Below are 15,701 nucleotides of genomic sequence, written 5' to 3'. Positions count from 1 at the left end.
GGACGGGCATGTGCGGCGGCTCCGGCCCCGCTTCCGGCCGCGAGCGGAAGCTGTGCGGGAGCGGCGGGCGCTCCGCCCGCGCCCGTGTCTCTATGGTGGGGGGTGCGGGGCCGGGCCGGGAGGTGCGGAGCCGGGAGCACGGGCTGGGCCGCTGTGGGGAGGAGTGGGGCCGGGCCGGGGCTGTGGGGCAGCTGGAGGCGCAGCGCCGGGCGGTGTCTTGACCCGCCGCCCCCGCGGGTAGCGGCGCGCAGTTACTCCCCGGCCCCCATGAAGCTGCGGGACGCCCCCTCCGCCTGCCCGTCCCTGTGGCGCTGGTTGCCGTGCCCGCCGGCCGAGCTGCGCCTGGACCTGGTGCTCTCCTCGGGACAGAGCTTCCGGTGAGCCAGCCCGGACGTCTCGGGTGTGCCCCGGCCCAGCTCGGCGCGTCCGAGCTGGCCCCGACCCCCCCGTGTGCGGCAGGTGGTGGGAGAGCAGCCCGGGGGCGTGGACGGGTGTGCTAGTGGGCCGCGTCTGGACACTACGGCAGGACGGGGACCGGCTCTGGTACACGGTGTACGGCGAGGAGGATGAACACGAGGAGGAGGAGGAGGAGGAGCGGGATGTGTGTCCCGCCAAAGCGGCGAAGCTGAACGCCGCAGAGACGGAGCGGATCCTGCGTGACTACTTCCAGCTGGACGTGGGGCTGTCGGCCCTGTACCACGCCTGGGGGGCGGCCGACCCCCTGTTCCGCAAGGTGGCCAAAGACTTCCCAGGTGAGGCGGCCCCACGGAGCTACAAGGGTTGGCATAGCACCTGCTCGGCGTCCCCTCACCGCATCCTGCCTGCAGGGGTACGGGTGCTGCGGCAGGACCCCGTCGAGTGCCTCTTCTCCTTCATCTGCACCTCCAACAACCACATTTCCCGCATCACTGCCATGATCGAGCGCCTCTGCCAGGCCTTCGGCCGCCGCCTCTGCTGCCTCGATTCCCGGCCCTTCCATGCCTTCCCATCCCTCTCGGCGCTCACAGGTCCACCACCACCTCGCTGCTGCCGCTGTGATATCGCCGTGGCCTCGCCTGCGCCCACTCACGTCCCTCTGCTGTGCCCCCCCCAGGTGCTGATGCCGAGGCTCGGCTGCGGGCGCTGGGCTTTGGCTACCGGGCCAAGTTTGTCAGCGGCAGTGCGCGGGCCATCGCTGAGGGGCTCGGCCCCGAGGGGCTGTGCCAGCTCCGCTCCGCGCCCTATGCCGAGGCCAGGAGGGTGCTGTGTGCCCTGCCTGGTGTAGGTGCCAAGGTGGGTGCCAGGACGGGGGTGGGACAGGGAGCAGAGAGCAGCACTGGGGGCTGACTGGGTGCTGCTGGTGGCAGGTGGCCGACTGTGTGTGCCTGCTGTCCCTGGACAAGGCGGAGGCGGTGCCTGTGGACACGCACGTCTGGCAAATCGCACGGCAGCGCTATGGCGTGGCGCTGGGCGGCAAGAGCCTCACCCCCCGGGCCTACCAGGAGATCGGTGAGGGCAGGGCTGCGTACTGATGTGGGACCCTCAGGGATGGTGGATGGTGCAAGTGTACCCTCACTCTGGTGTTCACCCTCTTTCTGCAGGCGACTTTTTCCGGGAGCTGTGGGGCCCTCATGCTGGCTGGGCACAGGCAGTGAGTACCCCCCTTCCTGGCACCCTTGTCCTCCACCCCAAGCCATGCCCACCCCATCATCTCCCCATTCCAGGTCCTGTTCTGTGCTGACCTCCGCAAGGGCCAGAAGCCAGCTGGCAGCCAGCATCAGGCCTGAGAGCTGAGGCTTGGACAGCCATGGGAGTGGGTTCCTCTAGGGACACCCCAGGAGGAACAGACTTGAGTGGGACACTGTACCTGCTGCCAGCCTGGGATGGAGGGGTGTGGGCAGCTGCCTGGTGCTTGCCCACTGTGTGCACGGGGGAAGCTGCTGCCCTGGGCAGTGAAGCTGGAGGGGTCAGGGCTGTGTCCAGCTCCCTCAGTGCAGAGCTGAGCCAAGCACCTTTGGCCTCTTGTCTTTATTACAAGCAATAAAATAGAAACATCCATTTGGAAAATTGTCCTTGAACATGCTGGGGTTGAGGGTGTGAGACAGTGCCAGGCCAGGCGTGGAGGGAGGGAAGGGGTGTGGGAAGGGGCCTGGGACAAAGCCCCAAGCTGGGGGGCTCTGTGGTGTGCTCCTGCCCCGACGCAGAACTCTGCTCTGAGGCTGCAGTGGGGGCAGCTCCACATAAGCAGGACAAGCCAAGCAGGGTGCCTGCACACTATCTCCCCTGCTCCTGCACTGCAGAGCCCCCCACCCCACATGGCTGGACCCCCTTGGGCCCCCTTGGAGGCAGCTGTGTGGGGCCGTGCTCAGTCTGGTGGGAGACGCTGAGCTCTGCTTGGGGGTGGGCGCCCACACTCTGACCCTGCAGGGAGGAACAGGGTGAGATCCTGGTGGCAGCTTGAGGGCTCTGGAATGGGGATAGGGGGTTCGGGGCTCACCATTGCTGGTCCCTCCGACCAATGGTTCGCCAGGGCTCGTGGGAGTTGTCTGCCCAGGGATGTCCTGGCTGGTTCCCAGCTGCAGCTTTCTCATGTGCCTCACCACCGCCGTGGCGTTGAAAGCTTGCTACTGACCCCAGTGTCAGCTGGTATGGGGTGCCTGAGGGGCTGCTGCACCCCCTAGCACCCACCAGCACCCCACACTCACCTTCCACTTGCTCTTTGCAAAATTCTTCTTGATCTGCTCGCTCACTGACTGGTGGATGTTCTTGTCCAGGGCTGTGTCCCCGGCAATCCTGGAGCAAGAGAGAAGTCCGCCAGGGCACCCCTATCCCATGGCTGCTGTGGGGGGAGCTGGAGAGGGGGGCAGACAGCAATTGGTCTCCCCATTACCAGGGATGCTGCAGGGCTTGCTCACAGGTGAATCGCTTGGCAGGGTCCTTCTCCATCAGGTGCTGGATAAAGTCCTTGGCTGCAACAGAGCATGGAGCAGCTCTGAGTGTCCTCTATTCCTCTGGGTACTGTGAAGCCACACCAGGCTCACAGGCCCCACTGCCCTGGTGGTCTCAGCTCACCTGAGTCTGAGATATCATCCCAGTAGGGTGAGTCAAACTCGTACTCTGCCTGCAGGATCTGCTCAAAGAGCTTGGCATCGTTCTCATCATAGAAAGGGGGGTAACCACAGAGCCTGGAGGGGCAGTGGAGAGGGGGCTGCTGGTCCCAGGCAGCCTCAAGGTGCCAGGCCTCCAGGAGGGGAGGGAGTGGGAGGGGGGATACATACAGGATGTAGGCAATGACTCCGATGGACCAGCAATCCACTGCTTTGCTGTAGGGCTTCTGTGCTAGCACCTCAGGGGCTGGGGGGGAAGGCAGCGGTGAGGGGGGACCCCAACCTGTGTGGGGATCCCAACCCCACACCTAGGGTGGTGGCAGCCCGTGGCAGGCGCTCACCCACATAGCCAGGGGTGCCGCAGGCTGTGGACATGACACTGCCACAGCCCTCGATCTTGGACAGCCCGAAGTCGCTGATCATGATCTTGGAGTCCTCATCCATGCTGTAATAGAGCAGGTTCTCGGGCTGTGAGGAGAGGAGGGCAGAGGGAGGGGTGACACTGGGAACTCCTGCTGCCTGGTGCCATGACAGTGCTGTGTGTTCCCCCTCAGCTGCTCACCTTCAGGTCTCGGTGGACGATGCCCATGTCGTGCAGGTATTTGACGGCGTCGAGGATCTGCCGGATCAGGGCGCTGGCGTCGCGCTCCGTGTAGAAACCCTTCTCCACAATGCGGTCAAAGAGCTCCCCCCCCGAGACCCTGCAGGGATAAGCAGCACCTGTCAGCACGGCCCCCCTGCCCCTTCAGGAGCCCCACAACGTCACTCACAGCTGCATGATGAGGTAGAGGTGGGTGCCACTCTCGTAGATGTCATCCAAGGCCACGATATTGGGGTGCTTGATTCTGCAGGGGGAGGCACAGGGGGGTGGTGAGAGGGCACTGGGCTGCCCCCACGCCAGCCCCCAGGGGACAGGGAGCAGCCAGGCTCCGTGCCGCAGGTCATCACGCGCCGCTGGCTATTTTGGGCACTGGCAATAACACGCAGCAATGAGTGCTGGCACCGGGGGGCTGTGCCGGGTGGGGGGCACAGAGTGAAACCCCCACCCCGGTGCTGGGACGGCCCCTACTTGTGGAGGACGGCAATCTCATTCTCAATGCTGGTCTCCTTTCCCTCCAGTGCCTTCTTGGCAATGCACTTGATGGCCACGAGCTTCCGCGTCGCCTTCTCCTCCGCCAGGACCACCTCGGAGAAGGCCCCCCTGGGGGGGTGAGGGATGAGCAGGGCACGGCGGCCACAGCCGGAGCGGAGCTGCCGATGCCGCCGTGCCACGATTGTCATGGCGACAGGCAGAAAGTCCAGCTATTTATAGGAGAAAGGCAAGCAGGAGCGGCTGGCTGGGATGGCCAGACATGGACCCTGCCAGCGATAGGATGCCTGGAACCCTCCACCCTCCCAGGGTGGCTGCACCATCCCCAAATCAGGCAGGGTAAGGCTCTGGTGTTACTGAGGTCGAGCCGTGCTGGGGCTGAGCCCCCATGTGTGCTGCAGTATTCCTCTGCTGTGCCATCCTGGAGCACCCAGGGACACCCAGGAGCCAGCCAGAGCTGTTGGCAGTGCTCAGGTGGGGAAGAGACAGGAGGGACAGGCAGTGTGTCCGCACTGTGCTGGGCTCTAAGCCCTGACAGAATTAACCTGCTAATCCAGCCTAAGAGCCTTACCATGCCGTGGGCACTGCCAGGAACCCCTCTGCCAGCCAGGGGACCACCCTCAGGTACCCTCGGCACAGCCCAGGAACCAGCCAGTGCCTGAGGGAGGTGGCACCTGTGCCCCACAGCATGTCCCCTCAAATGCAAGTCCCACCCTGGGCAAGGATATGAGCTGGTTCCATGTGGAGGATTGGGAAAAGCCTGAGGGGCCAGACCCATCACCACAAGTCACTGTCACTGGCGTGTCACCCCAGTCTGCAACTCACGTGCCCAGGACATCTCGGAAATCATAGATCCGCTGAATATCCTCGATCCTCTTCTTCCAGCTGGGCCCATCCTGCCCCAGCGGCATGGTGCCCTGTAGGGCCACCCACTCCCACCTGTGACACGAGTGGGGACAGGCTGTCAGCGTGCTGGGATGGCATGGGGACACGGGCATGACAGGGTGCTACGGGGCGGTGGCTGTCATCCCGGGGTGATGGGAAGGAGCTGTGCGACGCAGGAGTTTTGGCGTAGATTGTCCCAGCGGGGGAACGCGCTGGGACCCTCCCGATGCCCGCCCATGGGCGGGTGCGGGGCGGGCAGACAGCGAGAGGGCTCCAGACACACGCGTAGGTGCCCGGGGGGGTCCCCACCGCCATTCCCCGCGCCCGCCAGCCGGCACAGCGGCGGCGGGCGGGACACGCGTGGGAGCGGAGCTGCGTGGCGCGAGTGATGCGCAGCTCCGCCGCCGCTACTCAGTGTCCCGCTTGGACACGACCTCCTCCGCGCGTGGGCACGCCGCCCCCGCCCCGGCCCGCCCTTACCGACGGCCCCGGCCCCGGGCCCCGCGGCGGAGCAGCGGCGACTCCTCCCGGCGCGGCGCCGCCGGACAGCGCTGACGTCACGCTGAGGGCGGGCAGACGCGGCCGCTGCCAATGGGAGGGGGCGGCTCGGCCGCGGGAGGGGCGGGGGGGGGGACACGCGTGACCGCGGGCGCGCGTGGACACGCGGGAAAAGCGCGGGGAGGGCGGCGAGCGCGGCATCACCCACACGCTCCCCCCGCAGCTGCCGTGGGGATGCGAGGGCATCCCTCGGGGAGACACGAGTGGAGTGCAGGACAGACCCGGCCCCGCCACTCCTCGTTCCCCTCCCCAGACCGAGCCCACCCCCCCACAGCCGGGCAGCGCTGTCCCCAGTGTCACCACACCGTCACCTGCACACGGCTGCCTTTATTGCCGGTGCTCGCGGCAATAGAAACCACCGGAACATGGAGAGCTCGGCCACCCACCCACCAGGCCCCCCACCCCTCCGGCCGCTTCCCGTCCCCACTCCCCCTAGTCCACCCGTGGGGCTGGGATCTGCCTCTGCCCCGCATCACAGAGAGGGACAGGGGACCGTGGGAATCGCACCATCACATCTGGCCCCTGCAGTGACCTGGCTGATGTCACCGGAGTAACAGGGGAGTGCAGGGGGGACATGGGAATGGAAGGGAGGGACCTCCACAAGTCCACGGAGTGCCCAGCTTGGATCAATGACAGCCCCACACAGGGAGGAGACAGCAGCTGGGCTCCTTCATCCAAGTAGGGAGGCTGAGCACACTCAGGGCATGGGGGAGGCTGTGCCAGTTCTGTCCCGTGGTGGCAGGGCTCAGGCAGGGCAGCCCCCTGCCGGTGAGGTCCACACAGAGTGGGTGGGTCCTTGGTCCCTGCTACCCATCCAGCAGCTTGAGGATGCTCTCCCTCTCCTTCAGGGTCTTCCAGGCCTGGTCCTTCTCCTTTTTGGTGGGCGTGCGCTTCTTTTGCCGGGCAGCCATGATCTTGCGGAATGCATCCATCACCTCGTTGTCGGCCATGCGGACACGCTGCCGCAGCTCCTGCCGGTGCAGCTCCTCTTTGGCCAGCCTGGGGGCACAGGGGGGTGTCAGGCCCTGCCAGGCAGCCAGCCCCGTCCCTGCACCCACCCCAGCCCGCTGGCTCTCACCTCAGCAGCTCGTGCTTCTTGGTGCGGTTGTGTGCGCTGAGCGCCTTCAGCTCCGCCTGCCTCTTGCGCAGCTCAGCCAGCACCTCGTCCTCCGAGTCCTCAGCCGGGCGGTCCTCTGACTCCAGCAGGCCCTGGGCCACCAGCTCCTCCTTGATCCGCCCCTCCAGTGACTTGGTGTGGGGGACACTGCCGGGGTGAGAGTGCTGCTGCCCACCACACGCCCTCTGCTCGCTGTGCCTCGCAGTGGCAGGGAGCCAGCAGCGGGCTCGGTGCACCCAGGGGCAGTGCTGAGCTCAGGGCCCGCCCCAGCTGCTCACCTGAAGGGCTTGTTCTGGCTGCGGGGAGATGTGCCAGCACCGTCGGCTCCCGAGTCCTTGCCGGTGATCTCAGGGATGGGGGAGTCCTCAACAGGGGAGATGATGTTCTCCTAGCACAGGGAGCACCAGGAAAGGGTTACAGCGCTGGGTTTTGTCAGCAATGCCCTACAGTGCCAGGCCACCATGGCACAGCACCATCAGAGCCCCTCACCTCCACAAGGGCCTGCAGGAGACGCTGTGTCAGGGGACCAAAGGGACACCCATCCTCTGGCTGCTCGTGCTGGGCTTCTGACTTCTTCAGGAGAGCATCGACATCTAGGAGCAAGCGGGAGAGAGGAAAAAGCAACCCCAAAGACACAGAGATGAGCAGAGGGCCAAGGCAGCCTCAGCCTTTCTTAGGCCTGGCTCCACTGGGCACAAGGCAGGGGTGGGATTGGGGCACCTTTAGTGTCCAGCTCAGTCAGCGGCCCCAGGACACCTTTCTTCTTGTCAGCAGCAGCTGCAGCCCGGGCTCCATCCTTCTGCTCCTCCAGCAGGTCCTCTTGTGCCCAGCGTTGGGAGTAATGCTTCCCCAGAGGTGGAATCTGCAAAAGCAAGGCTCAGCACAGCTCCTGCAGCCTCTGCCTTGCCTCCCAACTCACCAGTGCCACGGCAGCATCCCAGGCAGGAACAGTCACTGTGAGGTGCCAGAAGGGATGGGGAGAGAGAGCAGAGGAAGGGGCTTAGGAGCTTTCACCTTGTAATGCTCAGCCTCATCCTCCGGCGGCTTGAGCAGCTCCTCCAGGACTCTGACCTCCTCGTTGGTGAGGTCGGCACAGTACGGCTCCACTGATGCCCAGAACCTGCAAGAATGGATGAACTGTGAGAGGGAGCTGCAGGGGAGCATGTGGAAGGTGACACATGTCCCCTTTCCCCATGTGGCCCCTCTCCTCTCGGGCTAGAGGCAGCTCTTGTGCCACGTGCTCCAAGGAAGGAGAAAGATGATCCCAATGCCTCCCAACACCCACCCACCTGTTTGGAGCATCATTTTTGGGGATGCGGGGCACATCAATGGGATCATCCTGGAACTCGTATTCCTGGATCTTGGGCTGCAGGTTCTTAGACTTGGGCCGGCCAGGCCCAGGCCCAGTCCCATGGCCCCCTTTGCCCTCCAGCTTCTGCTTCTTGGGCTTCCCATGTTTTACAGATGTGCCCACATCGTGGTCCTTGCTCAGCTTCAGGAACCGCCGGTCGCCCTTCTTATCCTGCCAGTCCGTCAGGATCTGGAAGAGAGTGGTGTCCCATCAGGGCCCGTGCCCAGCGCTGGGCAGGGCAGAGCAGAGGCAGCCCCTCGGTGGGAAGCAGCCAGACCGAGAGTCCGTCGCTGACCCAGCGCGGCCCCAGCACCTGTGTCTCAGCCTCCAGGACGCGAAGGCGGCGGCTGGCCGAGGACAGCAGCGTCTCCAGCTCCAGCTGCAGAGTGTCCAGCTCCTCGATGCCGATGCCATCGTCCTCCGAGCGGGCCAGCACGGCCGTGTAGCGGGGACACACTTTCACGTGGTCCACCGACTTGAAGTCATGGAACTGCAGCGGGCAGTCCTTCAGCTCGCTCATGGTGGCCGGGCACCGAGTGGGCTCTGGGGGACCGACGGGAACACGGGGGAGCCGGGACGGGGGAAGCCGGCAGGGAATGGAGTGGAGTGAGGGGCTACGGAGGGCCGGGGGGCATCGGGGCTCTGTGGAACCGGGGCAGGGAATCACCGGGGCGCTGAGAGGAACGTGGGGAGAATCACCAGGGCGCTGAGGGAACAAGGCGGGGGGGATCACCGAAGCGCCGAGGAACCCGACGGAGGGATCACGGCGGGGAACCGGAGGGCGATCACCACGGCGCGGCGGGGACGCGGCGGGGGCGGCCCCGGGGCGCAGCGGAGGCCGCGGGGCCGGGTCTGGGCCGGGCGCCCCTTCCGGCCCCGCGGGCGCCCCGCCCCTCGCCGCCCATTGGCCGCACCGCGCCCCGCGCCGCCGCTCATTGGTCCAGCCCGCCCTCCATCTCCCTTCCCTAATATGGAAACGCTGACAGGCCCGTACCAAGCGCGGCGCGGCGCGGGGGGAGCCGCTCGACGTCTCGCCGCCGCCACCCGGCTCCGTGCCGCGGGGGGGGCCAGGCCGCAGGGCGGGAGCCTCCCGCCGCCCCCCCTCCCTCCCGCCGCAGTGGGAGGTGCCGCGCATCCCGGAAGAGGTGATCAGCCACTTCCGCCTGGCCGGCCCGGAGCTCCGCTGCCACCATGGTAGGGCGGGGGGCGCCCCGTGAGGGGCGGCGGCACCGGGGGGGCCGGGGAGGGTCGGAACCGGGGCCGGCGGAGTGAGCGGAGCTGCGGGGGCTGCGGGCTGCTGCTCGGGGGCTGGGGCAGGGGGAAAGACCCGAGCCCGGGCTCCGGTCGGGGGTCTGACGCCGCCGCCGTGTCCCCGCAGACTGCCACGCTGCGCCCGTACCTGAACGCGGTGCGCGCTACGCTGCAGGCCGCGCTGTGCCTGGAGAACTTCTCCTCGCAGGTGGTGGAGCGGCACAACAAGCCCGAGGTGGAAGTCAGGTACGGGGGCGGGAGGGAACAGCAAGAGAGCCCCGCGGAGTCCTGGCTGCCCGCCCCGGGGGCCGCTGGCCCGTTCCTGCCGTGCCTCGGCCACCCCCAGCCCTTAGGCACACGGCCGGTGCCGGCAGGGAGCGGGGAGCGGCGGGGAGGAGGAAGGGGATCTCGCTTGGGGCCGAGGGAATGCCTGCCCTGAGGGGGAACACCTTCGGGACGCGGGAGCATCCTGTAGCAAAGCCCCCACATGCCCTGATCCCTGCGGCTCCCCTTCCCTGTTTCCCACAGTAAATGCTTCCTTCTGAGTCACTCGTGTCCCCCCTCTGTTCGCAGGAGCAGCAAGGAGCTGCTGTTGCAGCCGGTGATCATCAGCAGGAACGAGAAGGAGAAGGTGCTCATCGAGGGCTCCATTAACTCCGTGCGCGTCAGCATCGCCGTGAAGCAGGTGAGGGGGGCTCGGGCAGGGGCTGGCAGCTCAGCCCCCGGGGAAGCCTCACTTCCCTTTTCTCTCTCCAGGCTGACGAGATCGAGAAGATCCTGTGCCACAAATTCATGCGCTTCATGATGATGAGGGCTGAGAACTTCTTTATTCTGCGCAGGAAGCCCGTGGAGGTGAGGTGACAGGGAGGGGACAGAGCAGCTCCTGCCTCTGCCCCTGGCGCTGGGAGGGTGCCCAGTGCAGAGCTGGGATGTGAGCTTGCATGGCCAGCGGTTTGGGTGCTAAACCCTAGGGTGCTTCTCTCTTGTGCAGGGTTATGATATCAGCTTCTTGATCACAAACTTCCACACGGAGCAGATGTACAAGCACAAGCTGGTGGACTTTGTCATCCACTTCATGGAGGAGATTGACAAGGAAATCAGCGAGATGAAACTCTCTGTCAATGCCAGGGCCCGCATCGTGGCAGAGGAGTTCCTTAAGAATGTGAGACTCTGAAATGGGAGGAGGGGTCTCTGATTTTGGGAGTGGGGTGTGGGGTCAATGCCAGTGTGGCCCTTGTGCCCAAAGCCCCCCAGTCCCATTAGTGAGGACGGGGGCGAGGAGGGCTTTTGGGAACCTCTCTCTTGGGGACAGGGAGGAAAGGATGCCAAAGGCACTTGTATCCCCTTTGCTCATGAAGTGCCAGCTTTTGAGACCCCCCAGAGCTGCTCAGTGGCAGCAGCAGCCTTAGGGGATGAGACCCTTTGGTGGGTGCTGAGATGGATGTGCAGTGCCTGGGGAGGCAGCGGGAGAAGCTGAGCACGGATCCCTGTGAACAGTGGCCACCCTCAGCCTCCATCCCAGGTGCCAGGAGGGTGGTGAGGGCTCTCAGAGCGCTGCAAGCAGGCACGGGACTAACAGCCGTGTGTTTTCTCTGCAGTTTTAGGCCGTGGTGCAGGACCCCGTGGCTCCCCTGTGCTTGTGCCCAGCGGGCACCGTGCCTGTGCCTGCTCCCGTTTCTCGAGGATCGCCGGGCGGGGCCGGGCCCTGCCCGCCCCTCCTGGGCTGGGCGGGAGCAGCCCCTGCTTGCGGCAGCGCGGCCCCGCCGCCGCCCCTGTCTCGTCTTGTTTTTTAAACGGTCTTGTTTGCTGTACCCACCGCCTCTGTCTCCTCCCTCCCGCCGCGCTGGGCCACACCGGGGGGTGGGGGAGGGCATGGAATGGGAGCACGAATGGAACTGGAGGGGCACAGTGCAGCAGCAGCAGCCAACAGTGGGGTCCGCCCTGATGGTGTGTGAGGGCCATGGGGGGTGTCAGGAGAGTATGAAAGGACTTGAAGTTGGCCTGGGGGCAGCAAGGGGCTTGGGTTGTGGGGCACAAAAGGGTTTTGTGCAGGGTGTGAGGTCTGAGTGGGGGATGGCTGGCTGTGGATGTGGGGGGGCTGTTTGTGTCCCCCCCGTGTGCAGTGGAGCCATCGTGGTGGCTGGAGCTGGGGCTGTGACATCACAGCGGTGCTGGTGTTGGGGAGCCATATCCTGCATTCTAACACCAGTGGTACTGGGCTTCAGAGGCCATGTCCTGTGCTGCACTCCAACTTCAGTCCCCAGCAGGACAGGGGAATAGGCCAAGCTGCTTGGCACAGAGGAGGAAGAGCCACCCAGAGCTCTCCTCAGGCTGCCATGGGACAGTGTGACCCAGAGAGCAGCACTGCAGGCACACAGCCCTCCAGACAGGGACAATACTTGAGCAGGGCACACTTCAGCCCCCTCACGGCCCAGGAGGCTGGGGACAAGGGTACAGTGGGGTATCCTGGCTCTGTGCACTGCAGCTGGGACGGTGGCACAAAGCTCGGCAGGTCGGAGGCTACCCTTTCAAGGCCCCAAAGTTCATGTCAGAGGCAGGCAGGTCAGTGCTTTCTGCCTCCCCATGCCTGCCCTGTGGGACTGGGGACATGGGGACAGTGGGCTCAGACAGGGCTGTCCTCACAGGGCATTCAGCAGCCACCAGCAGCAGCCACCAGGGTCGCTGCCAGCGCTTGTTTACCCTTGAGCAGATCAAGAAGGCCAAGCTGCATGTGGAGAGGGCCGTTAAGGTGAGGGACCCGATTTCACACACCTCAAATGCCACCTGCTTGCATTTATTGCGTTTCTGGCTCAGGAGAGCCGAGCCAGAGGAACAAGAACTGGGGCAGGCTGAGCCCACTGGTCTCTGCACAGGAGAAGAAGATCTTCATGGTGCAGGGCCCCTACCCCATCATCCGCCAGCTGCTGCGAGCCCGGGGCTGGGTGGAGAGGAAGGCGCCCAGGACGGGCAGACAGCTGGAGCAGCACTGCAGTGACCAAAGCAGGCAGCGGCAGCACACGGCGCCAGGCAGCGCTAGTGCTAAGCAGAGGGAGGTGCTGCTGAACCCACGTGGTGGGGCACAGCCTGTTGTGGAGAGCACAGACCCCCTGCACTACCCATGGCTACCTGCCGAGAAGGAGGAAGAGCAGTGCGATGAGGACCCGCTGTGCATCCACCGCCTCATGGTTAGCAGAGAGGGCTGGGGCTGAGCCCTGCCACTGCCCCAGGCATGGGCACAGCCTCGGACAGGGCACGAGGGTGGTGGAATGGGGGCTCTGTGTCCCACCCTGCCTTCCTCCCTCCGCCAGTCCTACCTGGCACGGGACCAGTTGCCAAACTTCATCTGGACCAACTTCCTTGAGACCGTTGACCGCCAGCTGCTGCAGGAGGACAGCGTGCTGAACCACTATGCCCGGGTGGATGCATTCACCACCAAGGTGGGAGGCTGGAGCCCTTGGGCAGGGGGATGGGGTCCAGTAGGGACTGACAACTTCCTCTAAACAGGAGGGGCTGTGCCTCAGCCTACAAAACCTGCCGTGGATTGAAAAAGCTGACCCCAACGCCTTCTTCCCCCGGTGCTACCGGCTGGGGACCAGAGATGATCGAGAAGCTTTCATTGGTGAGCTGAAGGCTGTTGCCATCCTGTCCCTCCTTGTGCTCCCACTGCCCCAGTGTCCTGCACAGGACTGGCTGGGGATGATGCCTCCCTCTTGCAGAGGATTTCCGCCTGACAGCAGCACGCAGCCTGCTCAAACTGGCCCTGGAGGAGGCTGGGGACAGGCCAGTGAGGACTGAGCAGGTCCCAAACTCTAACAATAGGGAAGGTGAGTACCTGGAGCTAGGCCTGGAGACGATGGCAGAGAGTACAGAGTTAGGGACAACTGATGGCTGAGCTTGGAGGCACAGCCTCTGCTCATGGCTGTGGCCTGGGATCCCCCACTCCCTCCTACTAGCCCAACTCATGGGTGTTCTGCTCCCAATGCCATACCCATGCACCCAAAGCCACCCATCCCACAGGGAGGCTCTGTCCCCAAAGCTGGCATAGGAGTCACATCTCTCACCCCAAGCATTCCACAGCACAGCCAGGCTCCCCCCTGTACCCTGAGCTGGTGGAAGAAGCCCTGGAGGTCTGTAAGCAGCACCTGGGCGTTCTGCAGCACGAGGACATCGACAGGAACACCCCATCCCCCTGCAGGACATGCATCGACTGGGACAACTTCCTGCAGCAATACTACCGTGTGGCACAGTGAGTGCTGATGGGGGGACATCCCCCTGGCATGGGGGAACAGGGGCACTGTGGCAGGGCTGCTGCTGAGGCCCCCTTCCCCCCACAGTGAGGGGGCAGGGCTGGTGCTGACCAGGCAGCAGCGGAAGCAGTGCCAGAACCTGCTGCAGAGCCTGGCAGAGAAGCTGCCCCAGCTTGACATGGAGGGCAAGCTCAACGTCTGGATCCTCAAGCCTGGTGCTGAATCCCAAGGCAGAGGTAAGGCTGGGGGAAGTGGGGAGCACACAGAAGTTGCCCATTTAGGAGGGGTCCCACTATGATGCCTGTTTCCCAGGCATCATCTGCATGACACGGCTGGAGGAGATGCTGCAGCTGGCATGGAGCTGCACTGCACCCTCGGTGCAGGTGGGCAGATGGGTGGTGCAGAAGTACGTGGAGCGGCTGATGACCATCTTCGGCACCAAATTCGACATCCGGCAGTGGTTTGTTGTGACTGACTGGAAGCCATTGACCGTCTGGTTCTACCAAGACTGCTACCTGCGCTTCTGCTCGCGGCCCTTCTCCCTGCATCACCTGGAGCGGTGAGTGCCCACCCCGGCTCCCCACACCCCAGCACCCGGCACCCCCTGACCCAGCCCCGCTCTCCCTGCCCCAGTGCCAGGCACCTCTGCAACGTCTCCGTCCAGAAGTGGTACAAGACATCACCAGACCAGGACCCCCGCGTGCCCCCCGACAAGATCTGGTCAAACAAGCAGTTCCAGGAATACCTGGCACAGGTGGGGCAGGCGGATGCTTGGCACGGGGTGCTGGTGCCCGGCATGAAGGCGGCGATCCTGAACGCTCTGCGCAGCGCCCGGGACCGGGTGCGCTTCCGCAAGGGCAACTTCGAGCTCTATGGGGCCGACTTCGTTGTTGGGGAGAACCTCCAGCCCTGGCTGCTGGAGATCAACTCCTGCCCCACCATGAGCCCCTCCTCGGCAGTGACCCGACAGCTCTGTGCCAACGTCCAGCGGGACACGCTGTGCCTCGTGCTCGACCGCAAGGACAACCCCAGATGTTCCATTGGAGCGTTTGAGCTCATCTACAAGGAGGTAGGCTGGGGGGATGGGGGCTACACACCCCCCAGACACCCTGAGCCCCTCCAATACCTGCTGTCTCCCTGCAGGCAGCTGTGCCCAAGCTTCTGTCAGGACGTGTGAAGCTGCTGGTCAAAGGCTGTTCCCTGAAGAGCCTCCAGTCAGAACAAGAGCAAGCCCGGGACCAGCCCCCCAGGACTCTCCAGGACCCTGTGTTCTCCAGGGCCAGAGAAGCCCGCGTCTCCAAGCGAGCCCAGCGTCATTTCTCCACCACTGCACTCAGTGCCCACAGGCTCCACGTGTCCCCAAGGGCCAGAACCACCCATGCACGCAAGCGAGCACAGCGTCATTTCTCCAACTCTGTGCCCAGTGCCCCCAAGCTCTCCCTGTCCCCAGGGGCCAGAACCACCCAGGTGCTCTGGAGAGCACGGCATCCTTCTCCTAGCACGGTGCCCAGTGCCCCCAAGCTCTCCCTGTCCCCAGGGTGCAGAACCACCCAGGTGCCCCAGAGAGCCCGGCATCGATCTCCTACCACGGTGCCCAGTGCCTACAAGCGCTCTGTGTCCCCAGCGCGCAGAACCACCGAGGGGACCCAGCCCAGAGCAGCCACAAAGAAGCTGCCACCTCTGCAGCAACAGAGCCGCTGCCCTTCCGCCAGCCCTGACCCCCCAGCACCAACAAAGTCTCGGGCCTCCCCTACCAGGAGCCGAGGGCTGCCACGGCTCAGTCACCCACCTGAGCAGCCCCGGATCAGTGGCTGTCCCCTGGATTGGGTGCCGATGCCACCACCCCGGGGAACCCTCAGACACTCCTGGCAAACCCAAGGTTCTGCACGCTCCTTCCCTCCTGCCAAGCCGCCGCAACAACCTCGGTCTGCACAGAGCACCGGGACCCCGTACCTGGAGCAGAAGAACACAGCAGCTCCCAAAGGGATGCAGAAGACTTGGGACACTGAGACAGCCCCCGGAGTGGACAGCACCCTGCCTGTCCTTGCTGAGCCAACAAAGGCTGCCTCTGATCCCAAAGAGATCCCACTGCTGTGTTGTGGTACCCAGCTCCTCC

The 15,701-nt window shown here is 64.8% G+C and overlaps 5 protein-coding genes across 6 annotated transcripts; 3 read left to right on the top strand and 2 right to left on the bottom strand.

The window, feature by feature from the left end:
- The first annotated feature begins 177 nt into the window (after window positions 1-177).
- Window positions 178-1,871, top strand: OGG1 (8-oxoguanine DNA glycosylase). Of its 2 annotated transcripts, XM_054280764.1 has the most exons (7): window positions 178-377; window positions 460-752; window positions 828-1,007; window positions 1,094-1,272; window positions 1,347-1,488; window positions 1,581-1,630; window positions 1,704-1,871. In XM_054280764.1, the coding sequence occupies exons 1-7, from the start codon at window positions 268-270 to the stop codon at window positions 1,764-1,766; spliced, it is 1,017 nt and encodes a 338-aa protein (XP_054136739.1). In that variant the 5' UTR covers window positions 178-267; the 3' UTR covers window positions 1,767-1,871. The 2 variants fall into 2 exon arrangements, with proteins under 2 accessions (XP_054136739.1, XP_054136738.1); XM_054280763.1 differs by having other exon boundaries at window positions 1,581-1,871.
- Window positions 1,872-2,010: 139 nt separating this feature from the next.
- On the bottom strand, window positions 2,011-5,609 carry CAMK1 (calcium/calmodulin dependent protein kinase I). Its single transcript, XM_054280758.1, has 12 exons — window positions 5,542-5,609; window positions 5,002-5,115; window positions 4,156-4,287; window positions 3,857-3,931; window positions 3,649-3,787; window positions 3,428-3,554; window positions 3,258-3,333; window positions 3,052-3,164; window positions 2,870-2,948; window positions 2,685-2,772; window positions 2,477-2,603; window positions 2,011-2,400 (listed from the first exon to the last, which is right to left on the bottom strand). Exons 2-12 carry the CDS (start codon window positions 5,085-5,087, stop codon window positions 2,345-2,347), a joined length of 1,098 nt encoding a protein of 365 aa, XP_054136733.1. The 5' UTR covers window positions 5,088-5,115; window positions 5,542-5,609; the 3' UTR covers window positions 2,011-2,344.
- Window positions 5,610-6,282: 673 nt separating this feature from the next.
- TADA3 (transcriptional adaptor 3) lies at window positions 6,283-8,916 on the bottom strand. Its single transcript, XM_054280755.1, has 8 exons — window positions 8,401-8,916; window positions 8,026-8,276; window positions 7,751-7,856; window positions 7,457-7,598; window positions 7,226-7,329; window positions 7,015-7,124; window positions 6,698-6,883; window positions 6,283-6,618 (listed from the first exon to the last, which is right to left on the bottom strand). The coding sequence occupies exons 1-8, from the start codon at window positions 8,605-8,607 to the stop codon at window positions 6,426-6,428; spliced, it is 1,299 nt and encodes a 432-aa protein (XP_054136730.1). The 5' UTR covers window positions 8,608-8,916; the 3' UTR covers window positions 6,283-6,425.
- A 267-nt stretch (window positions 8,917-9,183) lies between these two features.
- Window positions 9,184-11,149, top strand: ARPC4 (actin related protein 2/3 complex subunit 4). Its single transcript, XM_054280770.1, has 6 exons — window positions 9,184-9,281; window positions 9,466-9,584; window positions 9,912-10,023; window positions 10,095-10,190; window positions 10,330-10,500; window positions 10,937-11,149. Exons 1-6 carry the CDS (start codon window positions 9,279-9,281, stop codon window positions 10,940-10,942), a joined length of 507 nt encoding a protein of 168 aa, XP_054136745.1. The 5' UTR covers window positions 9,184-9,278; the 3' UTR covers window positions 10,943-11,149.
- A 425-nt stretch (window positions 11,150-11,574) lies between these two features.
- Window positions 11,575-14,838, top strand: TTLL3 (tubulin tyrosine ligase like 3). The gene is made up of 9 exons (XM_054280750.1): window positions 11,575-12,087; window positions 12,212-12,523; window positions 12,647-12,775; window positions 12,843-12,957; window positions 13,055-13,162; window positions 13,416-13,584; window positions 13,673-13,821; window positions 13,898-14,144; window positions 14,219-14,838. The coding sequence occupies exons 1-9, from the start codon at window positions 11,884-11,886 to the stop codon at window positions 14,760-14,762; spliced, it is 1,977 nt and encodes a 658-aa protein (XP_054136725.1). The 5' UTR covers window positions 11,575-11,883; the 3' UTR covers window positions 14,763-14,838.
- The last annotated feature ends 863 nt before the right edge of the window (window positions 14,839-15,701 follow it).

Source organism: Melozone crissalis, unplaced genomic scaffold (assembly GCF_028551555.1).
Source record: "Melozone crissalis strain CALT ecotype California unplaced genomic scaffold, PUWL_Pcris_2 ptg000029l_1, whole genome shotgun sequence".
Taxonomy (NCBI): Eukaryota; Metazoa; Chordata; class Aves; order Passeriformes; family Passerellidae; genus Melozone; species Melozone crissalis.
Note: the sequence above shows the minus strand (reverse complement) of the source record. Positions and strands in the feature narration are given on the sequence as shown.